Here is a 27,340-nt window from a genome sequence, read left to right as displayed (position 1 = left end):
CTGAAATTCTGCGCACTCGGGCCGAAACACACTATCAGCGAGAGCGGACACGAGCCTTGTCATTGTCATGCTCTAGTGGGACCAACACATGACGCGTAGAGAATGCAGGACAAAGGCTACACAGTAGGTTAGAGTTTTCCCCTGCCCACCGATGCTGACTCCTCCTCAACAGGAGCCGCGTATGCATTCGCCCTAGTACGTCATGCGGCGGCATTACGAGCGTTTGTGCTGACGAAAGTCGCAAGTGAAGCTCACTGCCAAAGTGGGCGGAGGCCATTCTACGACGAGCTTGCCCGAGACAAGCGTTCTTCCACCGCGGGCGTCACGCAGGGATCGGAGGGTGCGAGAAGCACGGAAGCAATCAATAAGATCCCCCGCGCGCTCTGCAGGTGTGGCTCGCGGGAGGGGAGGAGGCCAAACCACCTTCAAAAAGTCCTCCGCCCGCTCATTCCACGCACAAAGGCCGTCGCAACCACACACGCAAGGAGGCCCGTCGGAGTGCGTCACATGCTCTAGCTCCAGCCGGACAGGCTTCCTCGCCAGGGTGGCAAGGTCGCATGTTGCACCCCCGGCAGACGCTTCGAAGGCGCTTTCGAGAGAGGAAAACGGCGAAGCAGCCTCCCGCGGACTGTGTTGATTACGCGACGCCCCTACTCCCTCGCAGCGCCCTGCTATCATCCAGTGTCGCATTGGCATCGGCAGCACCGAGACCCCGGAGCAGCCGCGCTGGCAGACCGCAGAATCGATGAGCGTGCGGGACCTTCGTCAGACACGCGCGCTCCCACCGCTGCCAGCGCGGACACACCGCCCTCGACGCGGCGGGCGTTGGCGCCGGCAGCCAGGGCCATCGGGTGGCGCTTGCCTGGCAGCCCGACTAGGCACATCTAATCTTAGAGCGGTCAGGAGGAAAGTGCGTCTGCCACCGTGAGTCTGCGGCGCATGCATGCGTCCGCAAGGGTGCGCACGGCCGTGACGAGGACCCCGCGGCGATCCCCGGCGCCGCCTTCGCCTTCGCCGTCACTGCCATTCGATGTCCATCATGGATCACGCCCTCCAGTCGAGTGCCCGGGAGGCGTCACCGTGCGCGCCCCTGGCCGTCGGACTTCGCGTCGCTGTTCGCGGGAGATGTCTTCTCCGGCGAGCGCGGCGCTGACGCCCTCGGCCGATCCTGGCTGACCAGCTCGACACCACCAACGGATGTCGGTGCTCGTCAAGCGACAGATCCTCGCAGTTCCGAGTCAAGGGCATGCGTGACCTACGTCAGACGATGTCGAGTAAAAATCGCCGCTGGACACGGGTATGAGATATGTACTCCTCAGTGCATAGGCTGACTCACATGGAATTCAGCTTCCTTCCAAGGACTTTCCACTGTGATTTCAAGTTGACGCAGGATCCGGGTCCTCCGGAATCATTTCACCAATTCGTATTTGTCGCTCGTACTGCTCTTGTCGCTCCCAGATGCGTGGCAGTGCGATTTACCTCTCGTTACTTACCCATCGTCCACGTAGTACCACAGTCGGTGCCAGTTCCTGTTCGCCGCCTGTTGCGTCGGTGTCGCAGACGGCAGTTGTGGCTCGGCGCGAGAAACCCGCCGCCCGCGTTCGCCGATGTCAAGGCCAGTGCAGAGAGCACGGTGAGTGATGGTCACAAAGACGACGACTCGACGGTGCGCCTCCCCTAGCAACTGCTCTGTCAGATCTGTGATTCCCTGTCTGATTAACAGCACCTTTTTCCGTAGATTCCTTTGAGCCGCCTGGTTTGTCATGCTGCGGATCCACTGGCTCAATAAGCACGATTGTCATAAATTTGCAGCGACGTGCGCACCGTGCGGCTCGCTGTAATTTTCATTGCCTATTGGAGCCTGTGCCCTTGAGCGACAGGCGGCTCAGCGGACGAGCCGAGTCGTAGACAGGAGAAACCACGCGGACATATATGCAATGACAGTAGCCACGGCCTCGAGGCCACGATGAGCAGTCAAATGTCTTTGGCTCGCGCAGCCTCGATCATATGGTGGTGCGGAGGCGATTTCGCGGTCTGAAATTCTTGTTTGCCTAGGGTAGGGTGATTGTCACATGGACGTTTGTCACAATGAGCTCGCACTAGATGATACTTCGGCCGCACCCACCTACGTCCGCCGAAACGCATCAAGAGCCGCTCCACCGAGATGTCTGGTGCGGCAGGAAGTCCAGGGCGTCGACGGTGCACGTCGCTTTATCGAGGAGGCTTGAGGTCCACGGTGGCCTTGTGCGAGTTCGCAGAGCTAGAGTGCGAACTTTAATAAGGCGCGCCGTCTCGCCTAACTTATGCCACAGCGAAACGTTTGCGGGGATCAGAAGCGGCTCCGCGACGAGACCAGCACAGTCACTACCTCGCAGGCAGCGAGTAGGAGTACAAGGATGCAGTGAAGTGACTAACAGCCCGGGCTACCTGTGGACGACACACCAAAGGCGGCGGCCGCCGGGGAACAGTGAAAAATCAGCATCTCGACATCGTCAGATCACTACGCCGGCAATCGCACCTGTTTGAGGACACAAGGACTGCATGGGGCCCCAGGCCAGAGGCTCGGCTTGGCGAGGCTCTTGCGCGTATGAAAAACATGCTGCAGAATAACCGATACTTTGGACCACCGTGGATGCTTCGCCGGCGCCATCCGCACGAAGTCGCCCAGTGGATTCAGAACGCGAGCGCAAGTCGCCGAGACAGCGAATGTGTCAATGGGCTGTGCGTTCCGCGCTCCATATTGTGAGGGTTGTGGTGTCTTTCCTCGTTTTGATATGTGGGTTTCTGATATCTAGGACAGAGGGTGGCGGTTCGGCTCCTGAACTGAATTGGCACGACGCGGACGAAGACTAGAAGAACAAGGTGTCTAGCCGCAGTAGGACCTGCCAGGTGATCCAGATAAACTCATGATCCACCCGAGAGCGATGCGCCGGACTCACCGCTGAGATCTATCTGAGTCTCCTCAACCTATATACCTTTAAAGTCAACTCCCGCCGTTTGGCGGTCGTGATGATGGATCGTAGAGACGAGATCAGCGTGAAGATCGATCTCGCTGACCCGTGTGGCGTGACAGTCACACTTAACGGCACGGTCACATGCCTGTTTGCCCATCTGAAACCCTGTTACGCCACTGTAACTTTCACATAACGCCCAACAGTCACGCAGGGGGCTAGGTCAAATCAGGAAACCCTGGTTGATGCTGGTATTGCTGGCAAGCGGACTCCCTTCCAGCGCGCGGGGCGACGTGGACAGACAGAGTCTGGTGAGTTTCACAGCCTCACGAATGCCCACGTGCACTCTGGTGATGTTTGCTGCCATGCTTTCCTTGACAAGACATGTCGTAAGAGAGACTATTGATACTTGATAGCGTGATGAGTTACTGGTGGAGTGTGCTGACAGCCTGAGTCCTCCATCGCCGGCCTGGCATACCGTGGCGCGATGCAAGCCGATTCTACCCATGATTCTGCCACGCACTCGAAGGTACATACAGCCCTGGCGCGTCTGCCTGGGTGGCTGTGTCTATTACGGCTTGCTGACTCGGTGAGCAGCTGCCAGGCCTATCTCCCTTCAGTTCTCCCCTACAGTTCAGCTCACCGCGGGCCTCCCTCGCCGGATCCGTCAAGCTCGACTGGAGAGTGGTCTGGGAGCTACTTTGGAAGTTCTGGTGCGTGTATCTGCGGACTCTTTATTACCCAAGAATCTCACTCGGAGCGCCGGAAGCCTTCCTATGATGCCTTCTCGAGTACAGCCGCCCCCTCTTGTTCTCGCATTCGCCTTGCGCCGAAATCGCCCTTCCATAAGACAAAGTTCGCATTGCATCTGCGCTCAAGCGGCGAAGGCTCGGCTGCACAGCAGCTATGCCCGCCTGGTATTATTCACTCCCTCCTCGCCGAGTGCTTCTCAGATTGCTAGAGCTTCCCTGACAGATGGTGGGGGAATATTTGCGATCCGCAATCACGCACATCTGGTGCACACTACCGTGGTGCGAATTCAGTGTGGTGTGTGGCTGACTACGGAGCCCGTTGTGACTGTCGCCCTGAGCGTCACACGTCAGAACCGTATCCAGCGCGGCAAAGCAAGCCTCTAGGAAGCGCGGACGTGCACATTGGTATGCCTCTGCGCTTTTGCCTTGTCTCAACGGGATCAACAGGTGAATCATGTCTGGCCTGCTCGCGGCCGTGCGGCCGTGCCCGCCTTTGTACCTTCTATCGCACAGTCTGCGCTGCTACAGATGACATCTGGCTTCTGGGGATCTTTGATTCCAATGATGCTCGGACAGCAATGGCCTGTGCGTCCGATCCACCGTACCTATATAAGTTGCCGCCCAGCCAGTCTTGCGGCTCTTGTCCCCTCCCCTTTACACCCATCCTCCGAAGCATCCACCACAGTCAATCCACAGCGATGCCGCGCTCAGCATCGTCTGAATGCGTATCACTGCCCAGCATCCATGAACTACTGCCAGGTTTGTGCGATGTCCATGGTCTTGGGGTCACTACCTAGCTCACTATGACTAGAGCATTTCTGTCGGCCGTTGGACGCGCGGTCTCTTGAAGAGCCACGTTCGCTTCCCAACATGCCCTTAGCGTCCATTGGAAGGATGGTTCGTCGCCTCAATGATTCCTTTCAATGCCTCAAGCTGATGGGCTGCCTCGTCAGTCGTCGCCATCGCGGTATGTACCACCCTTGCAACAGATTCAGGTCGTAATTGACGCCTTGCACTCTCAAGACACATTCCCTTCCACACAAACCGGTCTTCGCAACCCCCGTCGAGGAATCCGTCGCCTCGGACTCACACAACATTATCCCCAACCCCCAATGCCGATCACAACCGGGTGGACGATAAGAGGCACGCCTGCCCCTTCTGCCCCAGGCGCTTCAACCGGCCGAGCAGCCTGGCGATCCATCTGAACACCCACACAGGCGCTAAACGTGAGTTCGCTTCCCTTTATGCCCGAGATCTCGTGCATCGCGCTGAAACCCCGCGACGATCCGCACTAGCGTATGCCTGCCCCGCATGCGGCCGCCAGTTCAGCGTAAACTCGAACATGCGTCGGCACTATCGTAACCATTTCTCCGACGGGCAACGCTCGGGCACGCTTCGGTCACCACGCCTCGATGTCCACCAGCCGGTCGATAGTCTGGACCGGAATGTGGTGAACGCAAACGTGAACATGACGCCCTACCGCTATCCCCCGCTTGCTCCTCCGACCTTTTCGCGCTCGACCACACCGTCCGCCCATTCAGAGACTCAGTATAGCGACAGTGACCAGGACAGCCTCGTGTCGAGCCCCCCGATGCATGCCCTTCCGGCGGAGCGCATGCTTCAAGGCTCGTTCGCCGCACGGAACGCCGAGTGGGGAGGTTCGCGTAGCCACCCATACGTGGTTGACCGGATGCATAGGAGCAGCCGTTCTGCCTCGTTGCATAACTCATCGCTGTACACGGTGACATCGTCAGTACGCCGTTAGCGCCTGCTGCGGGGGACAGTCGGTGATCGTTGCTAGTCTTTCTTTGGTAGTTTCCAATAACTTATTGTTTTGCATCACTATGCTCTGCTGCTGCTGTCGATCCATCCCTCCGAGGCTTTTGTTTATGTATATGTATCAATTATGCTTTCGTTCCCTCCCACCGCTGCGTGACTCCGAAATGATCTCAAATAACTATCATAGACGAAGCTGATCTTGTGTTGTGTACGGTATATGTGGAGGCAAATGCTGTTATTTTACGTTGGATGACTCTACATACCTGCATGCGTACTCGCGACGTGGGCGTCGGCGGAACTCTCCCGAAGCTCGGCCGCGGTGAGCGGTACCTGTCTGGACTGGTGATGCGCCGCAACGTCCGAGGCGCTGTACACAGAAGAGGCTACTACCAACTTGAAGAGCTCTGAGCTCATCCGAGTCGTGCGACATTGCAATACTGTTTCAGGCAAGTCGGCGAACTCGGGCGACAATGCATGGTAGCTCACACTCTCTCCATCAAGACCATACACCGACCATACACCTACTATATTTCGAGCCCTCACCGTGATTTACGCACTGTTGGAATGGCGCTGCATCACGGAGACGAGATCTTCGAGTTTTTCACATAGCGTGCATGTACTAGTGGCATGAAACTAATTGAAGGTCGCTATCAATCCATTACAATCATCGTCATCATGGGCTGCGACTCGGATTGTCCCGCATGCTGTCGATGGTAAATGAAGGTCTGCGGCGATACGCAAAACAGACCCGAGGCGATAAATTTCGTATAGGACGCACTCCTCATACCGTCCTTTCTTTGTAACCCGGCCGCGGGCCCGTCGGTGTCACGGTATGACTCGCTACAGATATCTGTGCGGCTACTATTCTTTCATATTCCCTGATTGAACCAGCAGTTGACTCACGATCTGCCAGTCTCACCGTGACTGTTCCTCCGGCTTGCGCAGGCTACGTACAGCAGTATCAAGAGTGGTGCTGTAGCCAGACCGTGACGATTTGTTCGAAAGCGCTCTATTGGAGTAACCGTAAGTATCTGATATACCCATAAAGACAATAAGCACATGCCGCGAACAGGGCGGAGAGTGGTAAGCGTCCATGGTCATCGCAATACAACAATGCCCCCTCCAGATTTGGCATGCGCCCGTCCCGGCGGGACGTCTATATGAGCGTCATCGAGCCCGGCGTAGGGCATCATCAGACAAATACAATGAGATTGGCGATTTAGTTCCGGACGGGAATCGGAAGAAGTACGGAAGTCAACAAAGGTGGCGGAGTATGAAGCTGAAGTGAATAGACAGAGCTCTGCGCAGTGGGATGGAAACAAGAAGGCTGATGAAGAGCAAGCTCCGACTGTACCGCCCCGACGTAAACAGATAACCCGATATCTCGAGTGTCAATGTCAACACGAGTAGCGTCGCTCCATCATGTGTCCATCAAACTTCCTCTAAGTACCTCGAGGCCCGGACATCACGCAAAATCGACATTGTGTGGTTCCACCAGCGGCAGCCTTCCAATACGGGCGAAGGATGACCGCCGTTCGTCTACGATGGGATCGGACTGACCAGCAGCTGCTACTATGACCTACAGACCATCCATGATCAATTGCACAGCAAGCATGATGAATGATTCTACACTTCTGTCACCGCAGGAAGGCCTGATAAGTTGGCTACTGAGACAATAATGGTGTGCATGTGGTATACAGGATTCGACTCGAATACGCACTGTGCTGCTGAATCGTACGGCTGCCCGTGCCCCAGGTCTTCAAGAGTCCACAGGCACGGGCACGGGCACCTACGCCTCTACCTCTCCCCCGCCATGGCCACCCGTACCCAGACGACTGAGATCCCAGATACGCAAAAGGCCGTCATCGGAGGATGACACGATGCGCGTCGCATCTGGAGAGAACCTCAGATGGCTCACTTTGTCGGAATGGCCAGTGAGTGTCGCGAGCTGGGTTGCACTCTTCGTGTTCCACACGCGTATGCTGTTATCCGCAGAGCTGGCGCAAATGCGCGAGCCATCTGCGGAAAACGCGGTGGCATTCACGAGTTGATCACTGGCATCGATCTCGTGAATCTTGTCTCCGCTATACGAGTCGCAGATTCGGATGGAGCCGTCGCTGGCTGCGCTCAGCAATTGTTTACCGTCAGGGGAGAACGCCGCGGCCCACACAGATCCAGAGTGCACTCGCAGATCCACGAGTTCTTCGCCTGTCTCCCCATTCCAGATCCGCGCCGAGCCGTCGTCCGATCCAGTGACTAGGCGACGACTATCGGGGGCATACGCCAGAGCGTAGATAACGCCTTGGTGGCCCTTGAGGACAGAGAGAAGAGTCCCATCTCGTACACTCCAAACTCGGGTACAGTAGTCCGCGCTTGCGGAAACGAGGCGGCGGCTGTCAGGCGAGAACGCGACAATCAAGACAATTGCGCTATGCCCTCTCGACAACGAACGCTCTTCTCCCGACACGGCGTCCCAGAGCCTGACAGAGGTGTCGACGGACCCCGTCGCGACGACCGAACCATCAGGCGAAAAGGCAACGGTGTACACGATACCCGTGTGGCCGTTCAGGACTGTCAGCTCCTCTCCAGTTCGGACGTCCCAAATGACTCCCAGCCCGTCGCCGGAGCCAGAGAGCAGCTTGCTACCGTCGGGAGAGAAAGCCAGGGAGCAGATGGTATCGGAGTGGTAACTGCACGTATGCACGCGCTGGCCGGTGCGGACATCCCAGATGACGACTAGGGTGTCGTCAGCACCGCTGGCGATGTAGCGGCCGTCAGGCGAATATGCAAGGGCGGTGATACCACCAGCGTGGTGTTCGAGCTCGACAAAGGCACCGTTGTCCGCGACTAGTATGTCCGCCTTCTTCTGTTCGATTGGACCATCCCTAGCAATGCTGTCTGAGTTTGCAGCGACAGGCTCGCCGCGTGGCGTGACTTTCTCGGATATCTCGGCATCCGCTGCTGTAGCCCCAACCTCGGGAGGGGCGTCTGTAGTCGGATGTTCATCGGCGAACGACACCGGCATCGACGCTGGCACAGTCTGCTCATCTGGCGCGGGCTGTTCAAGAGTAGTGAGGTCTTCGTGAGACAGCATGCCAACTTCGAAACCACAACAGTCGTGAGTCGATAGATCCACACAGACTAGAGAGAACAACTGACGTCCATCTTCGGTGACCTCAATCAGAGGTTTGACAGTTTCGAGGAAAGAAGGAATGTCGTCTGGTATATCACATCTGTGTTGCTGCGACGCAATTCTATCAGCACCTGATTGTTATTATTCAACAACATCTTACTTACTTCGCAAAGCCTATTGATATCACGGTCGTTAGCAACTGCGACCTGGACGTTCGGCTCATACTGCATCGGCGAGTTTCCTGGTGAGTCTCATCTCGCGCAATGAGAATAATGAACCATGACATGCCTTCAGGATATAATCCAGAACAAAGTCTACGGGGTCCCAGCTCTAATAAACACTGTCGTCAACTCGCTGCATACTGTGCGATGCTGAGATGTACCTGAAAGACTGAGGTGTCCCGTTCAATCTCGTTCACCTCTTCACCGCTGCTGGCGAAGTCTATTGAGTGACTCCTGTCTGCGGCCTCGTCAGGTCCTGGGGGAGGTAGCTCATCGTAGCCAGCCGCAGCCTTCATGACTTTGGGGAACAAAAAGCGACGCCTCAGACTATAGTAGTGGATGAACACGGATTGATTAGCCATGAGACCGCTGAGGCTCTCGCTGCTTGTGGACGGATCAGTGGCGTCGTCGCGCGGTCCCCAGTTCTGTTCGGGTGCAGCCGTGACCTTTGCCGCTGCTGATATTGTAAATGCGGCAGAGGCTGCACCCAAACTCGCGTTGAACTGGAACTGCGCCATCTTCCCTGCTTGTGTATATGACGCCACCGCCCAGTCAGCAGTCTTCCAGACCCCACATATGAAACGTAAGGATTCCCTGGGAATGTCGACGTCGAGGCGATCCCTGATGAACTCGTACCAGCTTGTGAAGCTCTGTGACATGTAGTTGACCATTCGCCGACTTGGAAGGATCACCTCGCGGTTCGCGCTGTGCTTCATTACGAGAACAGCACCCTGGTCGTCCATACATTGGAACTCAAGACCGGCACCAACGCCGTGGCTACGGTCACATCAGATTCTTGTATACCGTTGCGAGCATTGCACCACTTACCCTGAGGCACTCAACTCGACTTGCAGCTGTCTGATGGTCCTGCTACACAACGCTCCAGGAGCAAGTGCCCCGACCTTCTTCACATTTGAGAATTCCGAGGTCAAGGTGAATGGCTTGTAACCATCAGGAACGCCGGTTCTATTCGCGGGGTCATCCCCAGGTTTCGTGGCGTTGAAGACGCGATGGAATGAACCATCCGCAATAAATCCAACATCGCCTATCAACACTTCACCTTTCGGTGGATCAGGGTCCCAGAGAGGATAACCATGACCCAAGCGAAATAGTTGCTCGGCGTATACATCAGCAGCAGAGAGGAACGACATGGGAGTTTGAAGAATGAATGCAAGCACTTACTACTTACTGGAGAACCGAGACTGATTGCGATGCAGATATGGAGGCTGTGTGCCGGTGTGGTCGGCGAACGCCCAAACCAAATACACCACATCCACGTGAGCGAATTTCCGTCACATTAGAGGTATTCAGGTACTTATACCGTAGTAGAAATGGACACGGGAACACAACGAAGCATACCCAAGTACCGGACAGCGGTGAGGCCAACAGGTAACCGTAGAACGCTCGATTCACGGCGGCCTGAGCCCTCCTGAGCCATGTTGTTTGTTGCGTACGGCCCGGTGCTCGGATAAGGTTATGTCCGAATTAGGCATGTTCCGACGCAGAAGTAAACCAAGTTCACAGAAAGCTCCATGGCCATGTTCAGACGTACTTATGATAAGTAGGTGTCGGCGAAGAGCGAACGCTGCAGCACGATCTCGTCGCCACCGCCTTGCCGTCAGTTGGGTCGATTAGAGCTATATATTTTAAACACCGCCTCACTTACCATATTTAAATATTATTGGCACCTGCAGAACACCAGGCTGCTATGTTGTGGCGTTTGTCGTACTCACGTAGTATATCTCTTGCGATCAAATGCAGTGTCATTCGGTAGACATTGTCATGAACCTGGAAGTACACATATCGCACGGGAAATTGGACACGTCCGTTGGCAAGAAATCCTGAGAACCCGATTACAGACGTATGGTACAAGGTTCATATCAGAACGTCAGTAGAATTGCCTCTGTTGCACGCAAGTCAAAGCCGTCTGACAGATCAATCGTCTCCAAGTCGAGCTGACCCGTGGGGCTGACATTTGCAGTCTCCTCATAGCTCTGGCCGGCCCAGGTAAGGTTCTGCGTGTCATCTGCGTAGTTGATGACGAGCCTCCGCCCTGTAGCGGTCGAAGCTGACGTCGTGCCGTTCACGAAGTCGAGGCCGATGTGAACCACGGGGCGCGTACCTGTGCTATCGGCGACCCAAGCATTGAGGTTGACGAATACGGCACGGGTGAGCTGCCCGTTCTCGAACGCAGCGTATCCGGCCGTATCAGGATCATTGACTGTGAGCTCAACGATGCTGGCTGCGCCGCTGTTGCCGATGAAGGTGTCAATAACAAGGCCGCCGTAGTAAGCAGGCTGAATGTGAGGAGGCGCCGGAGGGTCGAGCGCGCTTCCGTTGATGGTCGAGTAGTTCAGGGTGACGGGTTGCAGCTGAAGCGATGGTCAACGTCAACGTCGAGCTCGAGAAAGAAAGTGTACTGACGAAGTTGTACTTGTAACCGATGCCCTCATGGAAGTACAGTTCCTCGATACCAATGGTAGACGCAAACAACGCGTAGTCGATGACCCATAGGGCCGCGCCTGCTGTGTTGCTAACCCCGGGCGCGCCATGGCAGGCAATACTGTTGGTCTCGCTGTTGCGGTAGCTCGTCAGTTCGTATCCATCAGCACTCGAGATGACGCCTGCTCACCCCAATACATACGCAAGGCCGTTCTCATGCGACGCTGTGATGTCCGCCTCGAAGATGGTCAAGTTTCCACGCACAGTCGTCTTGTTCATGAACGAGATCAGACCGAAGGCGCCACCATTGCAGAATGCTGCGGAGTACTGGTGTTGCGAGATCCTGGGGCGCAAGTTAGAACAGTGGTCTCAGCAGATCCAGCTCTACCTACGTTGAGATCGTCTGTCCAGCTGTGCTGTTCAGGATACCAAGTGCGAAGATCTCCCTGGGGGTGAACGCCTGTGATGCGAACGCCGCTCCTTGGAGGGTGACAGGCCCGTTTCTGCCGTTAATCGCCGCTGCTTCCACGACGGGATCGGCGATAGACTCCCAGTCGGGCACATAATCCTCGACGGTCCAGTTACCCTTTTCGCGGAGACCGTTGTTTCCGTACAGATCGGCCTCGTTCCCTAGACGCAGACCACAGATGAGCAGAATTCAGGCATACGTAGCACACAAGACGTACCGACTTCGATGCGCTCGAGGACGACACCGGAGTCAATGACATCTTGTGAACCGAAGGCTTTGACGATGGCGTTTGCCATGTTGACTGCGTTCGTAACATTGTTATAGCCGAGGTTTACTCCCCAGACCATGTGAGTGCCTGTGTCGGTCAGGTTAGCCGGACGCCTGACCAGTATATGACCTGGTGCAAACCTGAAGGGAGCCATTTTGACAGGACGTAGTATTCGCTCCCAACAGTGATATTAGTTGCCTCAGGGTAAGGCGTGATCGTGTTAGACGGCGGGAATACGTCCTCGTTGATCTGCGAGCCTGATGAGTCGAGAACGCCAAGAATTGTTGTTTCACATACCGTCACCGTGGGCGACCAGACTGAGTGATCCTCGGAATCAGCACCGACGCGGATCTTCGGCGGCTGTCCGGTGAGATTCGCATAGGTCGTCAACGCATTGTACGTGAATTCGTTGCGCTCGTCGATCCCACTCCACTCAGGCCAGTTGTCCTGTTCAATGGAAAACGAGAGCAAGGTCGATGCCAGAGGCAATGAATTTGTGGGTGCGAGGACAGGAACGTCAACAGACACATTCGACGCGCCGGCGGACGCGACGCCGAGGGCCAGCGCGGCCAGGAGGGCTTGAGAATACATGGGGGCAAAGATGAGGGCTGCGTACGGCGAGGACGTCTTCCCTGCGAAGTGCCTTTATACCCGGAAAAGCACGGCACGCTTCGCTGAGAGTGTCCGTACATCGCTACGGGACCAGGGCCGAGATCCTGTTTGTGATCCTCGAAGAAGTGGAAACGTTCGGGGCCTCGTGGCCAAAGTGCCCGGTGGGATTGCGATGCCGCAAGTCACGACAGGAGTCAGCCGACCCCCGAGGGAAGATGTGCACTGCTGGCCAAGGAAAATCGCTGCTCCCTGATCCCCGCAAGCTATGAATACGTGAGATCAAGTGACGAGACCTCGCTCGAACACGAAACAGCATTCAAGCTGTGTAGTACGCTTGTAGCTTGATTGCAATTTGCCTCCCGTATGCTCCACGTGACTTGTCTGGAAGCCGGCCTTATAGAAGGATGATGGACTAGATCACCATGGCGAGGTTGACGTTGGGTTGACGAGACCCTCAGTGCACAGGGGCACACGACAATAACAGAAGAGTCTATGTAAGACATCGCCCGCTCCCAATAGGAGACAAAAATACCTTGTATGAATCGGTAATCCGTCGGAGGGACCGAGGATCTCGAGGACAACATCCAAGCATCAGGAGTTCAGCGCTCTGGCCATCAGCGGGTCGGCACCATACGATGGACCAAACGCGGCCTCAGGCACTAAGGTATTGGACTATGAGCCCAGGTGATGCGACCATAATGTCTGCATGTCATCTGGGAGTTGTCGGACCGACTGCGACGACATTCTGGGTGACAGACAGCCTGTGACTGGCCTGTGAGCAACCTTCATGCAAGAACGATCGGCACTGATCGAGGCTATCACAAACATGTCCGATATGTGGCAATGTGGCAAGCTCGAGCCGGTACAGGGGAGGCCCTCTACAGCCTAACCCCTGTGAGCTGTAAGCCGGAGAGGTATGGGACCATTCGACATCAATGATGGACGCCTTACCTCAAGGACATGTCTTCAGAGTACCCATGTACATGTTCAAGAGCCTCACTGGCCGTCAAGATATGTTCTAAGGAGCATGTCATTAATCACCGCAGCGCATGTTGCATACAGCCACCTGACTCTTCGCGGAGACCAAGCTGAAGCCTTGCTTCGGCACCGGGCCGACGATGTCTGTGACGTCAATGTCAGCGATGGGGTAGAGCATCTCACGGAACACTGGACAGGTCACCAGTACAGTCATGTCGTGGTTGTGTTCCTGATTTGCGTCGTAGTGGAATTTGGAGGGCTCCTTCTAGCTGCTGAACGTCGGAACCCCGGAGTGAAAACGTATCTCCTCCTGACAAAGTCTCGATGACCGCGTTGTGGGATTACAGGGCGCAGGTAGTTGTGTCCCATCATGTACGTGACCAGTGAACTACTGTGAAGCAAGCTCAGCAACTACGGACACCAAGTGGAAGACATCGGCAACGACCCACCTCACCAACTGGATGATCCTAGGGGTATGTCACACTCACTTCGTCAGTAGACACGTTGGTGCATGAGGAGATGCATTCGGGATATCAGATACAACAAACATAACAAAAAACAGATCGTTGAGGATCCCTGCGACCACCTATTCGCGCTACACTAAGCCTATGAGCGGCCCATAACTCACTAGCTAAGTACTGTTACAGTCTCATGATGTTCGGATTTTCTTTCGCGTTGCGCCGAGGAAGGCGCATATGCTTAGACGTCGGGCCAGATCGCCTTAGCGGTGTCGACAACCAGGCGGAGCTTCTTCACGACGTCCTCCTCCGTGACGGGGTTCCCGTCCGCGTGCGACGCGAAGCCGCACTGCGGGCTGATGCAAATCCTACGCAGCAGGTGAGCCATCACGGATGGGTGGTATGCAAGGAACGACGCACTGGTTCAACGCCTCCTCCTTGGAGCGCTTCTCTTCGCCGTTCGCGATGACCTCAGCAGCGGCGTGCACCTTCTTCACGAGCTCGTCCTTGTCCTCCATCTTCGGGAACTTGCTCGAGATGATGCCGAGCACGACCGACTTGTTGCGCGGCAGCCAGCGGAGAGGCTCGAACGTACCCGCACGCTCGGTCTCGTACTCCAGCTGTATGCAGGGTATGAGAGGTCAGTGCGGGCGGAGGGAAGGAGCGAAGGTGACGAACGTAGTAGGTATCTGCGGCGATGTCCCGGAAGAGGCTGATAGCGATGTTATCGTAGCCGCCCTCACTGAAGTGACGTCCATCCTGCACAAGATCATACGTGTCAGCCGCTACCTGCTGCATGATCATTCGAACTGAGCTGGAATGTGAAGCGTACCCTGAAGTTTCCGCGGCACAAGTGGATACCGAGCGTGATGTCCTCAGGGTGACCCTTGAGGATGTCGTTGTAGACCTTGACGTAGAGAGCGAGCAGCGCTTTGTGGTCCACGCCGCGTTCCTCCATGCCCTTCAGCATCTTCTCGGAGCAGAAGTACGCGAGCAGAGGGTCGTCGAACTGGATGTTGCCTAGTGTCGGTATGCGGAGGAACGATATGTCAGATGATGCGAAGATTAGTTGAAAGGACTGTGCGTACGGCAACCCAACTTGTACAGATCCTGGATCTCCTCGCGGTATGCCTGGACGACGTCCGCGAAGTACTCGTCTGTTAGTTACTCGTTCAGCGCCGTATCCCATGTGCAGAGAGGCGGGGGCCGTACCATCAGTCGAGTAGACAGACTTCGGGTAGGCATAGGGCCCATGGCGGAGGTGGAACCATTCCGGAGCGCACATCGTGATCTTCAGATTCTTGTGCTCCTACAACATACGATCATCCATTAAGAGACTGCGCTACCCTTCGTGTCTGGCGGACGCACCTCTGGCTTCGTCAAAGCCTTCAGAGCCTCGTACTGGCTGACATAGAAGGGCTTGGTTCGCTTGAGCTTCGACTGTAGGAACGGGAAAACATGAGAGGCAGATCTCGGCGCAGAGATTATATAAGGCACCTACCTCGCAGATGTAGGACGCAGCACCCTTGAAGTTCTGCTTCTTGAACGCATCGATGTCGGGGACGTAGTCCTAGTTGCAAGAGGTCGTCATGAGCCCATTGACAGAGAAGGACAGTGAGTGTTAGTTACCATGAACCAGTCGATCGGTACTAGATCACAAGAACTTCAGTATCGCGCCCGCTATACGAAAGCAAAGTAGAACATACCGACGGGGATGTACTTCATGCCGTCCAGATTGTCGAAGACACCATCGTAGAACATATGTCTGCATCGCGCAAAGGTTCAGCACGTCGTCATCAACAGCATATATGCGGAAAACTCGAAGAACATTCCAACTAGACTGCGTCGTCTAATCGCACCGACGACAACGAAGCCGGCTCGGTCTGATGTCCTCCCTCCCGAGCACCCTATCAAATTCGCCCTTGGACATCTCAGTGACCTGACAGCGACAGCACAATCTGTACCGCGCTGAACATCTCAAGGCTGTTGGCATTGCTGCTGAGTCGCCCCCTTGCCATCTCGCGAGCTGCCCACCCGCGCCCAGCTGCTCACCCGGCGACGCATGCAAACCGACTCGCTTCGGGGAGGACCATGGTGATGGACCCAGCGATCGTGGGCGAGATAGAGATGCGACACAAGCCAGAACAAGACGACGTACCTCCTGAATTCACCGTCGGTGATCGACTTGATGCCAGCCTCCCTCTGCATCTCAACAATAGCGGCGATCGACTCATCCTCGACCGCCTTCAGCTCTTCCGTGGTGAGCTTGCCATCGTCGCGCTCCTTGCGCTTTGCGAGGAGCTTCGCGGGACGCTTGAGCGAGCCGATGTGGTCCGCGCGAAAAGGGGGGAAGAGGTGGGGCGTCGAGGAGACCATGTCGGCGACGGAGTCGAAGATGGATGGATCGGGGAGAGTCGAAGGGGACGGTGGTCGAGTATCGCACGACTTTAATCAAGGGGCGGGTTGACATTTTGTAGATCAGAGGTCGAGCAACGGAAGGACGGTTTATCCAGCAGCATCCGCTCGACGGACGCCCTGTGGCTCACCCGCCAGTCTTGTGGTCGCCTTCGCCCGCCTGGTGACCATGCGATGACCACAGCGATAGGATAGAATGGCATGGCTCCAGTAAGCAATAGTAAGCCAAGTCCGTTCTTTGAGCGAGGATGGAAGAACTCTTCCACGCACTGAGCGTCACCACACTCTGGCGGCCGGGTAGACTGCGAGGCGAACGCCTAAACCGCTCACCAGCCCTGCCGCCACACTGCCCATCATCCTCCTCCCCATATATATGCCTGCTCATGACGTGAATAGGTCGGATGTTCCTACCAGCGAGGGTCACGCCCCCATCTTCCCGCATTTCTAGACTCGACGGAAGGTTGTGCGACAGCCTTCGTTCTTTGTCCGGTAGCCCTCCGGTAGTACGTACGCGGGGAGAGGAAGAGCATTCGCTCGCAGCCAAGTGCATGGACGCAGTGTAGGTCGCTAAGAGGAAGACTGCCAGGCCTCGGTGGCAGCGAGGGTCCGATAACGCGCCGGCCCAGGTAGTCGGTTGACCAGATGGGCAGGAAGTGTAGGCTATAGGACTATGTGTAGGAGGTCGGGTGAAGATTGTCTTGAAGATAGTAGGTGGAGGACCTGTCAGAATCCAGGATATCGGCTAACCAGATCACGATCAGAAGTCATTCCTTCACCACATCCACCACTCACCACGGAGACATTACCGAGCTACCATACGCAACGAGAACCAAGTACGTGCGGGATCGGCGGGCTGCGTCTGCAGGCGCTACTTATGTATGAACCTCCCCGGTTCATTCGGTATCCCTCGGTAAGCACTCGCTGGCACGAGTCGCACGACATCCCACGCAGCTGAACTGATCTTCCAGCGATGCTATGAAGTTATAGTAGTAGGTTCCGTTTGGGACCCGTGCTTACAAGACGTCATTGGGTTGTTGAACGCGCCAGACGTCGAACACGCAGCGAAGAGCCAGGAGTGTAACGAACGTTTCATGCAAGTACTTGAGACCTCCAAAGCCCGCGTGCGCTCGACCTATGTGAACCCAACGAACATGCGATGGTACGTTCCCTCTTGCGGTTGACGTGACTAGGGTGTCGCTGCTCCTGAAGTATCTCTTTGCGCGATCGCGATGTACGTAACGTCCGTATCCTCGCTCATCCGTGCACCTCATTGCTCATAGCATTTCTCAGGCTGTGACATCGCCGTAAGATCTTCTCGCTGCTGCCACGTGCGATCCGTGTACCGTGAATATTGGCCACCTGGAGAATGTTGAGACGACATGGGTTATTCTCTCCAATACTTGCATCGAATCAGCCTCTGCCATGTCGAAACGCAGAGCATCTGCGCATTCTGCAACATAATTCAGCCAGCAATGCAAATGGCGTCATGTCATCATTCGCAGGCTACATCATGAGGTAAGTACAATACATGGATCCGTGCTACTACACTAATACGCTAAATAGATACACCCTAGGGCGATAAGGTATGCTGTCAGTCAGAACCTCCGTTGCCATCTACTTCCCGGCCTTCATGCTCGAGTTTTTTTCCCATGGACTTCATGGCTTGTTTGATGTTCCACGATCCGCGCACCGTGTCAAACAACGTCTGCTGGCGATTTGGCTTAAATCCTTGCGGGAACCGCTCGTGCTCCCACCACTCCCTCAACCAGTCCACAGGCACGCACCCGTCCTTCCCTCCAAAGATGCCCAGGACCATCGACATCTCCCCGCGCGCGATCTCCTCGTGCACCGCGTCCAGCGGGTGGGCGTAGTCAGCCTCGCGCTCGAGCCGCGCCTCCGCGAGATCGCGCAGCGTCATGGTCTCCCCGTCAGAGGAGTGCGCGAGCACGCGGTCGAGCAGCCAAGTGCTCGGCTTGTCGGGCGCGTACTCCTGTGTCACGAGCGTGTCCCAGTGGCCGAGCGACGCGTCGTGCTCGATGCAGTTGTGCCGCGAGAGGTCCGCGAGCGAAAGGAGGGAGTACTGCGAGAGCAGGACGTGTCCGCTCACGGTGAGGAACGTCGCGAGCGGGAGCGAGAGGTTGTATCCCTGCCGCAGCGCACGGATGTATTCCCGCTGCGTTGCGCCGCGGCCATCATGTGGGCTGTGGGTGATGTGAGCAGGTGCGGTCGTGCTCGGGGGAGATCTGACTTACAGGAAGCCGTGGTTCGCTAGCGCGTTCAGCGCGGGGCACGGTGATCGACTGTCCCAGTTCGGGTCAGGCGGAACGTAGGGGTATTTTTCCAAGGAAAATTCCTCGATGGGTTCGTTGAGAAGATCGTCAAATTCGTGTCTAAGAGAGAGTGAGTCTACATCCATCTAAGGGTCACTCGTTTGACATACAGAAGTCTGATCGTTATAGCCAGGGTCGCCATAGCTAGGGCGCATTTGAGCAGCAACCTGACTACAGTGTAGGGTTTCATTGGGGGCATCGTTGAGGTACGTGAAAGACGAGGCTGGTTCAATGAAGGCTGGAGGAAGAAGCTCGATTAAATAGAGGCCTAGAGAATACTCTGCGTGTATATGGAGGGACGGATATGGTTCACGGTGGACCAATGCCACGAGCTTTATGAGCGAAGAGAAGCCGTCGACTTGGTTAACGTGTTAGGGAAATCTTGTGCTCCATGCTGAGGCACATAACTGCCTTACGACAGATCAACTTGATGAAATGACCACATCGTGCCATCGGACATGAGACACGAGACAATGTCCATCCCTCTAGCGGACAGATTAGCCTAACGTGAGTACAGCATCATGTACGTCCCATCACGAATATTGACCAGCGCCCCCCTGCGCGCTCATACGGCGCGGAAATTGAACAGACTGGGAATGCAGTTCACAACAGTTCACCTGTACTGCTGAAGAAACGCCGTTGAACAAGGCAACTTGCAGCGACAGCGCCCGAGCGCCCATAGAGATGGTTGCAGGTGGTCAACACAGCATAGTGGCAGCCTTGCGCTTCACCAAATGCCCAGCCGCGTGCAATGTACGGCCATCTTCTGGATGCCAGGATGGTGCGCTACTAGTAGGGTGTGCTCCATGGCAGCGAGCGGGCACTACAGGATCTGTCACATCGGAGGCCAGTCTAAACATAGAGAGTGAGTTCCGCGATACCGACTCTCCGTTGAGACCGCTTTCCGACGATCTCAAGTATGGGATATATGTGCGAGAATCCGAGGTTCTTCGCCTTACCAGACATCGGCGTGAAAGCTTTCTATGGAAAACACAAAGCTCTCGCAGACGCAACGGCGATTCAACGTGCCACCGACTCGGCTTCTCTTCTCAAGCTCCGTGCACAGGCGAGCGCCATGAAGTTGAAGCATCATATCAGTGTATCGCCGTCCGGGGCTGTACGATTCAACGAATGGCTGTATGTGCGCACTCCATTTCTATTGTCTATTGAATGCAGGGAAGATGACTGCCGTTGCTTTGGCAACGAAGATCCCGTCGCAAACACAACACTTGCGGTCGCAGCGGCTGGCGCTGAGGCCTGTTCAAGAAGAAGGTGGTCATTTCCTGCCAGTAGTGATCACCGCTCACTGTCCCATTCTTATTGAGGGATTGTCCTGATAGACAGATGACGTGGCAGCCGGCGACGACTCGGTATTCGCTCATGTAAGCTGTTCAGGGTTTAGAGAGCTGAAGTGACACGCAGGTACCTGGCATCCATGCGGTACGTACCGTGCCTGACACGACAATGTTGCAGTACTCTGACTGCGTATATGTAGCAGAGCGTTCGTTCTTGCGCAGAGACACCGAGGCCGTACCAACGTCTAGCTGACTGTTAGCGATATCGAGCCAACGTGGCTACGTAGTAGGCGGCTGTTATGCTAGCCTCGAAACATATCAAGTTAAGATGCGCCGAGTTATGACAGAGCACAGGACACCTCGTGCATTTCTGCAGCGCTCTCGGAGGCTTCAGGAAGATTCGAATCACTATGGCATGGTCAATAGAAATTGAGGCGTGGTGATTGAACGAGACCAGCAAGTGTTCGGAAATATGAGCCACATACAGACGGCGTTGTATCCCGGGTCTGGAATGTCACTCACCATGCGAGCACCATCATCATCATTGTGGTACTGGGGATTGGAAGAGCGTGTGATTGGTCTCCTTAGATCGCTACAAGCACCAGATTTTTCGCGACGGATGGGAAGGGAACCTTCACAGTATTATACAAAGGACTACGGGATTATTGAGGCATGATAAGGGTGGGAGAGAACGTTGAAACATTAAGTTAATGGATGCCTTCCCGCAGAGGTTTACAGCGCGTTCTATCCTAAATTCGCACTGTAAATCTCTGCGGCAAGTCGGCATCTCGTGTGTACCGTTGCTTCGGATCAGTACACCTCTCTTCTAAACAGCTCATTTAGAAGGGGGGTAGGACCCCCCCTTCTAGGTACAAAACACGTCCGTAAAGTTGAGTTTGAGCCTCCGACGAGATTTGGATCTTACCGTCGCGCCCGCGCGTCGCACCCTGACTGTGCTCTGCGCCGTATTCGCACGAAAACAAGCGGGAATTGTGGGGATATTGAGTGGATGGGCGCCGGGATGGTCAGAAGACGGCGCTTAACCCGTCGATGGTGTCGACAGAGGGGCGTTGGTTAGTGCCCCCTCGACAACACAGAAGCCTGCTCAACGAAACTATGTGATAACACTGCCGTACGGTTCTGGGCTCTGGGTTTGCCGTGCCAAGTGCACCGCCCGGACCTGCATGCAAACTATGCCATATACCCTTGACCTACGCGCTACCCTGGAGACCCGCCCCGATGCCGCCTGTGCGCGATGCCACTTCTATGTAATGCCTCCTCTGAGTGATGACGTTTCTACGTGACGAGTCGCTTCGAGCGATGATACCGTCTTGTAGCGTACTTCCGTCGTGTAGTGTGCTCAGAGTGTGCTCGTTTGACGAAGCCGTCTCATACTAGCATGTCCGAGTCCACGCGACGACGCTACCTCGTTGCATATTCGCTCGACGAAGCCGTCTCGCAGCCGTCTAGCTCGACAATGACAGCAGACAAGCCTCGCCCATGGAACATGCGAGTCAGTGAGATATCTATGCTTGAAAATATACAGACACATTCGCACAGCCAGCCTGAGTGTCTTACGCGACGGTAACGTTGTGCCACCACGGCAGCGCGGCATCATTTGAACTCCGCAAGGTAGTGTCCATGGATTTTGAGTGGAGCTACGGAGGCGCACTGCAGATAAACATTCCTTAACCATAAGATTCAAGGCCCGCGCATGCATTTAGAATCACTGAAAAGCCTGCGGGAAGGCATCCAATGTTCGATTGAAACCAGTCCAGGCTTCAGCGCTTCAGCCACTCGCAATTAGCGGAAAGTGCCGATACGTAGATGACGGTATCGCAGAGCCTCACAAGTACCTGAAGCCTCAAGCAGTACTAGTCTAGTTATCCTTCGTGCCCTCGCCCTCGTACGCGTCCTCATCGAACACGCGTCATGCGAGCATGAAATTGAACATTCCGAGATGTAGTATGGATCAATTACGTCATGATTCCCAAATATGCTCATGGCGGATCTCCAACGGCGTACTGGCAGTGTACGCGCAAGTACACGCCGGATACTATGAATCGCTTGATGTCTTCGGTTCGCACGTAAGTAGATGTGCAAGGTAAATAGTGCGGAGGGAGACGGCGATCCTAATAATGGAGGCCACCGTGCTCCCATGATCAACCTGACCCGCGCGGCCGGCGGACTTATTCAAGCCTTCCATTTCTCTCGTGGACTGTATGCTAGCAATGAACATAAACATCTTGTTTGTTACCAACCTATGTCCGTCTCACCGATCAATGTCACCCTGTGATTCCCTAGGTATGCATATGGACGAACGTCGTCAAGCCCACACAGACCTCGCATCGCTCGTACGCCGCCCACCGCGCGGTCGAGCGATGTACAACAGCGGGTTGCTGTAGATGATCAGTGACTTCTTGTCCGCCCTATCTCCTTGTAAGCGCACGGGTTAGCAGCATGTAAGCGGTACAAACGCTCACAGCCGCGACGCTGATAACTGATCATGCACTCCCGGGGACTCGTACCCAGGGGGAAACCCGAAACACAAAATGACAGACTTACCACAGGACGAGCAACTACAGCCTGTATGACAGGTCCATACCCAGACTATAATACACCGTCCAGATCATTATCATACTCAGATTTCCACTGTCATGTCCACAAGTCCAAGTGGCGACGGCCGCGGACCCCAAACGAAGCGGGTACTTCACCCCACCCTCAACCCTAGCCTAGATGAAGCCAATGCCATCGACTTCCATCGACTTCCGATGTGGCCACCTCTCGGGCGTCCAGAATCTTGGAAGTTCAGCGGCCTGAGGTCCCCCTGGGCGAGCTTGCGACCCTGAAAAACCTTGACGCCTCATGCACCGCAGCGCGCATGGGCACAAAGGGCTTTCCGCATGCAGAGGGGGCGCACTCTCGTCCTCGAGGTATTCGATAACAACTATCTTGTCAAAACTCGTGAGTGGGCTCTGCCAGATGCGCCGATATCACATTAGCCCCCCGCGGTCAATGAACGTGTCACTCACGGGTACATTTCCTTGGGTAGGATTGGGCGACCAGGAGCTCGCAGAGTTGGCTACGCATGATCCCACTTCGGCTCTTGTCAGCCGTGCCTTTACGCAGTCGAACGAGCCACGATTTCTGGAACTTCGAAAAAAGCATCGCAGCAGCGGTGGGGTGAACTTTCCATAGCAGTCAACCGTCACGGTAAATTTTACTTCCTCAGCCGCTGTTGACTCACTCACGGTCCAGGTGGAGGTGTTTGATCCTCGAGAAGCTCACGCCTTTCGGTCGGTGACACCTGTGTTTTAAAATATCAGCAGCCACGAATCCTTCAACTTGTATATAGAACGGATGATTTACTGATGATGGGCGTGAGCAAGCTGTGCCTGAGCACGTCGGAGGCAAGACCACCTAGTCTGCACTGTATTCAGCTAACGCAGAAGAGTGTTAGGAACCGTGCTAAGATTCTGCTGCCGCCTCACTTCTGTAGGTGCAAGTGACCGGAGGAGGAGGAGGAGAGCCCGGCGGCAGATGCCGTGACATGTTTACATAACCTTCCTTTAGCGCCTGCTGCAGTACTTCCCAAGTACTTAACTTTCTGGCGATGTACACCAAGTTCGACCTGGAACCAAGCCGTCAATAGGTTCCATGTCATATACTATACTCGCCTACTTTGTTTCTCAACGCATCATTCCTATACAATAAGTACCAGGTCACCCCCAATGAAAATATTCCAGGGTGCCTGCACTGGGTAGATTTCCAGTCCAATACTTACTACCAATCGTCACAGAGTTCGTGCCCGTACGCATGCAACGTCGAAGACATCTTCAATACCACGCCACTGGCCATCATCTTCACAGAATCCTCCGGGGAAACGATAGGGCATTCTCTGGCCACATAACTCTATGAGAGGGGTTAGAACGACTGTCCGGTTCCCACCCGATCCTGTCCGTCGTTTAAACTCCCATACGAATTGAACGATACGCTACCGTTCAGTCTTGGGTACCGGTGTGCTGTGGGTCAATTGGATATCACTGATTCACCAAGCGAATTCAGAGACCTGCCGGAAAGAACCCCGTATGAACGACCGCTGTGTCCAGCTCGCAGATCTGTGGCGGCTGACATGGCAGACGGGGTCAGCCTCTACATATCGAAGGTCATAAACGGCGCACAGCTCCCGCAACTCAAACAACTTCGGCCGCATCTATCTCGCCCATCTGCACTCTTCCTTCCGTCTGAAGTCCACAGCAGCATGGCAGCCAGTGGTATGACCAACGATGTAGCTGCAGATAGCAAACGCCTCTGCTACACGAATGTTCTCAAGCTCGCAAGCGCCATACACGCCATGTCCGCGACCGAATGCCATCCGAGAGAGTGCGTCATCGTCCTCACAGACTCTCGACTGACTGCTGAGCATCTGACGCTTCGCTGCAGCGTACGCTCCCAAGTGACCTCTGCGCAGCTGGACGAGATCGAGAAAGCTCTCGCGGCCATGCCCACCGCACTCCAGTACGTCCGCAACGCACTCTCGCCGATCAACGCCATCCCTATCGAGCTCCTCGCGAACATCTTCAAGATGGTCGTCGAGCCCGCACAGTCCTTCCCCCACTCATACACCACCAACCCGGACCCCATCGACGGTATGCACGTGTCCCAGGTGTGTCGCCACTGGCGGAGCGTCGCCTTCGCGTTCCCGGACTTGTGGTCGACGGTCGACACTGCGCGCCCGATGTCGGTCAATGCGATGCTCCACCGCGCTCGCGGAGCGCCGCTGAAGGTGATCATGCGCGACCGCGTGAGCGACGACTGTGTCGTGCCTTGTCTGAAGGACACTGGAGTCTTGATGGACATCGTGGACGAGTCGCACCGGATCGAGGAGCTGCACGTCGAGCCGAAGTTTGCCTACGGGAGTCTGCTGATCGAACGCTTCAACCAGCCGGCGCCGAACCTGCGTGCGCTCACCATCAACCACGTCCAAGGACCCATAAGCAACTCCTTCCTGCCCAAGCTGTTCGACGGATGCACGCCACGGCTGGAGCGCCTCACCATGGGAGGCTTCACGTACTGGCGAGGAAACTCGTTCAGCAACCTTACTCACCTATGCTTGCACGACCATGCCCCCGAGAACCGGCGCCCTCTGTCTTCGTTGCTGCAGCTTCTCGAGTCTTGTCCCTACCTCGACGAGCTCGCCCTCGTCGCGGCCGACCTCAACCTCGAAGTCGAACGCGACCAGAGTTTGTTCAACACCGTCCTGCAGCCCGCAGTGCTGCCGTGCCTGCGTACGCTCGACATCGGCCACTCGTTCTCTCCCCAGGCTACCGCGCGGCTCCTCTCGCACCTCATACTTCCGCCGCACACCGCGATCAACATCTGGGCGCCGGCGTCGGCGCACTTCTTCGGCAAGATCAACGGAGCGAGGCTGGCGAACTTGATCCCGGACGATATCATCAAGCTTGGGCCTCTGCGGACGCTGCACGCTGTCCGGATCCTGGATCACAAGCATGCTGAGCGGCTCGCTGGTGTGAAAAGGCTGGGCGACAAGACGATGGACGTACTCTCTGTACATGACGGCGTCCTTCACCTCATCAGCAACTTCTGGAGCCAGGACGTTCTGGAGGGCCTTGTCAAGAAGCTGCACGCACAGGACATCCGCGAGATCACGCTTGCGGTGGACGCTGGGGAGTTCCTGTCGTCCGACGCATGGATGAGAGTGCTGAAGCGGACCGATGGCCTGACGAAGCTCACCGTCCTGCCCAAGTGTTCCGGTGCCCTGCTAGCCCTTCGTGTCCCGGGTATCTGCCCGAGGCTCTCCGAGTTGACCGTGCAGGAGGAGCGGCACTGCACCGGTATCCTACTAGAAAGCGTCGTTTCGCAGCGTGCCGATGAAGAGCGTCCGCTGGACCGGCTAAGGGTCCTGGAGGGCATCTCTACGTCGCCGGGCTCTCCCCAGCTAGACGACTACACGGAGCGGCATCTGCGGGAATGTGTCAGGAAGCTAGAATATAAGCCGACAACGTTCGACGAGAAGGAACTAGCGCCTACGGCGTGGCCGAGTGACGCATACCGGTGGAATCTGACTGCTCGATCTGGAAGGTGAAGAGGGACGAGAGGTATGGGATATATCATGGGTCAATGGATATCTTGGATAGAATAATCCGGATACGGGAACATCTTGTAGTACAGCGGGATAGCAATGGCAAGAGCGAGCAGACTGGGGGTTCTACAGGACATTAGCGAGAAATCAATAATGATATCTATTGGACGTTTCGGTTGTCGACTGATGGGTTGAGTAACGATTGCAGCTGGGATGGAATCGTGAGCGCAGTTCACTTGGCATGCTGTGTGGCTCCTACCTGATCGAGCTCAGACGCTACACCTTCATTGGTGGATGTGCCCTCTCCATTGCCGGACTGCGAAGCACCACCACTCTATAGGGCGGCATATTAGCAAGTGGACGAGCGAAGTGTGTAGAAGGAAATATTTGGACGAAGGCGGTTGATATCTCCCAGTAGAGCACGTACATCAACCTTCGCCTGTGAGCCACTCGCCTTCTTCCCCTGACTCCTGCCGGCATTCGCGGCGCCAGCAAGAGGCTCTTCGCGGGGGACGATGTCAATGAGGAAGTCGAACTGGTCAGACTTGCTGAGTGCCTTGGCGATGTCTGCCCGCGATAGGGTTCGCCGCTTGTTCGAGTCAGCGATGATGAAGGCGCGTGCAGTAATCTCCGCGATGAAGACTGCGATGTGAGTAAGTTGGCTGTTCCGCGGCCTTGTCTTGGTCATACGAAGCACGTACCCTCGCATGCCTTGCAAAACAGGATAGGTGCTAAGCCGCAGTGAGACGCGTCGCTTTCACGTCAACTGCGCGTGGCAAAACGTACCATCCGCGGCGATCATCTGCAATCGCGAGCGTACGTATCAGCGCGCTGCTCGGGATGCTGACTGGCAGTTATACGGCACGACTCACTTTCACCTCCGGGTCGCTTTTCATGACTTTCTTGATGCGGGCGAGGGGCAGAGGCGGGTGCCTGTAGTCGGGGGTCTCTTGTTCTGCTGCATCGACTTGGCGTTGCCAGAATGAACGAAGGAAATCCTGGAGCGGTTCGCCCGGCTGGACATACGGTTTCTGGTTGGACGAGGACATCGCGGCGCAGGAGATGGCTTGCTCCCCGCCGCCCAATCACATCGTTCTCAGGATTTATCCGATAGCATACAACAACTCTATGTTA

The 27,340-nt window shown here is 55.7% G+C and overlaps 8 protein-coding genes across 8 annotated transcripts; 3 read left to right on the top strand and 5 right to left on the bottom strand.

Moving 5' to 3' along the window:
- Positions 1-3,845: 3,845 nt before the first annotated feature.
- On the top strand, positions 3,846-5,671 carry C8Q71DRAFT_729293 (uncharacterized protein). Its single transcript, XM_047922020.1, has 6 exons — positions 3,846-3,868; positions 3,927-4,462; positions 4,515-4,600; positions 4,657-4,670; positions 4,727-4,929; positions 4,999-5,671. Exons 2-6 carry the CDS (start codon positions 4,111-4,113, stop codon positions 5,466-5,468), a joined length of 1,125 nt encoding a protein of 374 aa, XP_047784428.1. The 5' UTR covers positions 3,846-3,868; positions 3,927-4,110; the 3' UTR covers positions 5,469-5,671.
- A 1,485-nt stretch (positions 5,672-7,156) lies between these two features.
- On the bottom strand, positions 7,157-10,218 carry C8Q71DRAFT_7169 (WD40-repeat-containing domain protein). Its single transcript, XM_047921127.1, has 6 exons — positions 9,665-10,218; positions 8,998-9,613; positions 8,904-8,945; positions 8,780-8,839; positions 8,642-8,723; positions 7,157-8,581 (listed from the first exon to the last, which is right to left on the bottom strand). Exons 1-6 carry the CDS (start codon positions 9,985-9,987, stop codon positions 7,272-7,274), a joined length of 2,433 nt encoding a protein of 810 aa, XP_047784427.1. The 5' UTR covers positions 9,988-10,218; the 3' UTR covers positions 7,157-7,271.
- A 363-nt stretch (positions 10,219-10,581) lies between these two features.
- On the bottom strand, positions 10,582-12,641 carry C8Q71DRAFT_729284 (glycoside hydrolase family 79 protein). The gene is made up of 7 exons (XM_047922019.1): positions 12,313-12,641; positions 12,156-12,264; positions 11,965-12,102; positions 11,671-11,908; positions 11,469-11,621; positions 11,261-11,411; positions 10,582-11,208 (listed from the first exon to the last, which is right to left on the bottom strand). Exons 1-7 carry the CDS (start codon positions 12,604-12,606, stop codon positions 10,717-10,719), a joined length of 1,575 nt encoding a protein of 524 aa, XP_047784426.1. The 5' UTR covers positions 12,607-12,641; the 3' UTR covers positions 10,582-10,716.
- A 1,663-nt stretch (positions 12,642-14,304) lies between these two features.
- On the bottom strand, positions 14,305-16,439 carry C8Q71DRAFT_697867 (uncharacterized protein; the record flags this gene model as incomplete). The annotated part of the gene is made up of 11 exons (XM_047919993.1): positions 14,305-14,431; positions 14,484-14,683; positions 14,742-14,822; positions 14,896-15,083; positions 15,152-15,220; positions 15,276-15,372; positions 15,432-15,503; positions 15,565-15,633; positions 15,693-15,712; positions 15,770-15,828; positions 16,222-16,439. The coding sequence occupies 11 exons, from the start codon at positions 16,437-16,439 to the stop codon at positions 14,305-14,307; spliced, it is 1,200 nt and encodes a 399-aa protein (XP_047784425.1).
- A 1,470-nt stretch (positions 16,440-17,909) lies between these two features.
- On the bottom strand, positions 17,910-19,395 carry C8Q71DRAFT_7035 (Chloroperoxidase). Its single transcript, XM_047920323.1, has 4 exons — positions 19,372-19,395; positions 18,919-19,315; positions 18,731-18,868; positions 17,910-18,679 (listed from the first exon to the last, which is right to left on the bottom strand). The coding sequence occupies exons 2-4, from the start codon at positions 19,005-19,007 to the stop codon at positions 18,070-18,072; spliced, it is 837 nt and encodes a 278-aa protein (XP_047784424.1). The 5' UTR covers positions 19,008-19,315; positions 19,372-19,395; the 3' UTR covers positions 17,910-18,069.
- C8Q71DRAFT_729275 (uncharacterized protein) lies at positions 19,183-20,248 on the top strand. Its single transcript, XM_047922018.1, has 5 exons — positions 19,183-19,315; positions 19,369-19,673; positions 19,727-19,949; positions 20,017-20,080; positions 20,149-20,248. The coding sequence occupies exons 2-5, from the start codon at positions 19,543-19,545 to the stop codon at positions 20,154-20,156; spliced, it is 426 nt and encodes a 141-aa protein (XP_047784423.1). The 5' UTR covers positions 19,183-19,315; positions 19,369-19,542; the 3' UTR covers positions 20,157-20,248.
- A 4,116-nt stretch (positions 20,249-24,364) lies between these two features.
- Positions 24,365-26,209, top strand: C8Q71DRAFT_719366 (uncharacterized protein; the record flags this gene model as incomplete). The annotated part of the gene is made up of 2 exons (XM_047921303.1): positions 24,365-24,486; positions 24,547-26,209. The coding sequence occupies 2 exons, from the start codon at positions 24,365-24,367 to the stop codon at positions 26,207-26,209; spliced, it is 1,785 nt and encodes a 594-aa protein (XP_047784422.1).
- Positions 26,210-26,287: 78 nt separating this feature from the next.
- Positions 26,288-27,279, bottom strand: C8Q71DRAFT_6839 (histone-fold-containing protein). The gene is made up of 6 exons (XM_047919788.1): positions 27,079-27,279; positions 26,993-27,008; positions 26,908-26,937; positions 26,634-26,848; positions 26,466-26,540; positions 26,288-26,414 (listed from the first exon to the last, which is right to left on the bottom strand). The coding sequence occupies exons 1-6, from the start codon at positions 27,253-27,255 to the stop codon at positions 26,367-26,369; spliced, it is 561 nt and encodes a 186-aa protein (XP_047784421.1). The 5' UTR covers positions 27,256-27,279; the 3' UTR covers positions 26,288-26,366.
- Between the last annotated feature and the right edge of the window lie 61 nt (positions 27,280-27,340).

Source organism: Rhodofomes roseus, assembly GCF_022264815.1.
Source record: "Rhodofomes roseus strain CIRM-BRFM 1785 chromosome Unknown C8Q71scaffold_1, whole genome shotgun sequence".
Lineage (NCBI taxonomy): Eukaryota > Fungi > Basidiomycota > Agaricomycetes > Polyporales > Fomitopsidaceae > Rhodofomes > Rhodofomes roseus.
Note: the sequence above shows the minus strand (reverse complement) of the source record. Positions and strands in the feature narration are given on the sequence as shown.

What these genes read in the sequence shown, in the direction of transcription:
- C8Q71DRAFT_729284 (XM_047922019.1), bottom strand. Translation starts at nt 12,606, where the DNA reads ATGTATTCTCAAGCCCTCCTGGCCGCGCTGGCCCTCGGCGTCGCGTCC. An exon ending in TCTGGTCGCCCACGGTGACG is followed by an intron (nt 12,265 to 12,312) that starts GTATGTGAAACA and finishes TCAGGCTCGCAG; the next exon opens with ATCAACGAGGACGTATTCCC. An exon ending in GTCAAAATGGCTCCCTTCAG is followed by an intron (nt 12,103 to 12,155) that starts GTTTGCACCAGG and finishes TGACCGACACAG; the next exon opens with GCACTCACATGGTCTGGGGA.
- C8Q71DRAFT_729275 (XM_047922018.1), top strand. Translation starts at nt 19,543, where the DNA reads ATGCCCAGCCGCGTGCAATGTACGGCCATCTTCTGGATGCCAGGATGG. An exon ending in GGCCAGTCTAAACATAGAGA is followed by an intron (nt 19,674 to 19,726) that starts GTGAGTTCCGCG and finishes GACGATCTCAAG; the next exon opens with TATGGGATATATGTGCGAGA. An exon ending in GATTCAACGAATGGCTGTAT is followed by an intron (nt 19,950 to 20,016) that starts GTGCGCACTCCA and finishes TTGGCAACGAAG; the next exon opens with ATCCCGTCGCAAACACAACA.
- C8Q71DRAFT_729293 (XM_047922020.1), top strand. Translation starts at nt 4,111, where the DNA reads ATGCCTCTGCGCTTTTGCCTTGTCTCAACGGGATCAACAGGTGAATCA. An exon ending in CATCCATGAACTACTGCCAG is followed by an intron (nt 4,463 to 4,514) that starts GTTTGTGCGATG and finishes CACTATGACTAG; the next exon opens with AGCATTTCTGTCGGCCGTTG. An exon ending in CACCCACACAGGCGCTAAAC is followed by an intron (nt 4,930 to 4,998) that starts GTGAGTTCGCTT and finishes GATCCGCACTAG; the next exon opens with CGTATGCCTGCCCCGCATGC.
- C8Q71DRAFT_7035 (XM_047920323.1), bottom strand. Translation starts at nt 19,007, where the DNA reads ATGCCCCCAATGAAACCCTACACTGTAGTCAGGTTGCTGCTCAAATGC. An exon ending in GCTATAACGATCAGACTTCT is followed by an intron (nt 18,869 to 18,918) that starts GTATGTCAAACG and finishes ACTCTCTCTTAG; the next exon opens with ACACGAATTTGACGATCTTC. An exon ending in CTAGCGAACCACGGCTTCCT is followed by an intron (nt 18,680 to 18,730) that starts GTAAGTCAGATC and finishes CATCACCCACAG; the next exon opens with CCCACATGATGGCCGCGGCG.
- C8Q71DRAFT_7169 (XM_047921127.1), bottom strand. Translation starts at nt 9,987, where the DNA reads ATGTCGTTCCTCTCTGCTGCTGATGTATACGCCGAGCAACTATTTCGC. An exon ending in GTCGAGTTGAGTGCCTCAGG is followed by an intron (nt 9,614 to 9,664) that starts GTAAGTGGTGCA and finishes ATGTGACCGTAG; the next exon opens with CCACGGCGTTGGTGCCGGTC. An exon ending in TGAGGTCACCGAAGATGGAC is followed by an intron (nt 8,582 to 8,641) that starts GTCAGTTGTTCT and finishes GTGGTTTCGAAG; the next exon opens with TTGGCATGCTGTCTCACGAA.
- C8Q71DRAFT_6839 (XM_047919788.1), bottom strand. Translation starts at nt 27,255, where the DNA reads ATGTCCTCGTCCAACCAGAAACCGTATGTCCAGCCGGGCGAACCGCTC. An exon ending in GCTCACAGGCGAAGGTTGAT is followed by an intron (nt 26,541 to 26,633) that starts GTACGTGCTCTA and finishes GCCGCCCTATAG; the next exon opens with AGTGGTGGTGCTTCGCAGTC. An exon ending in TAGCGTCTGAGCTCGATCAG is followed by an intron (nt 26,415 to 26,465) that starts GTAGGAGCCACA and finishes ATTCCATCCCAG; the next exon opens with CTGCAATCGTTACTCAACCC.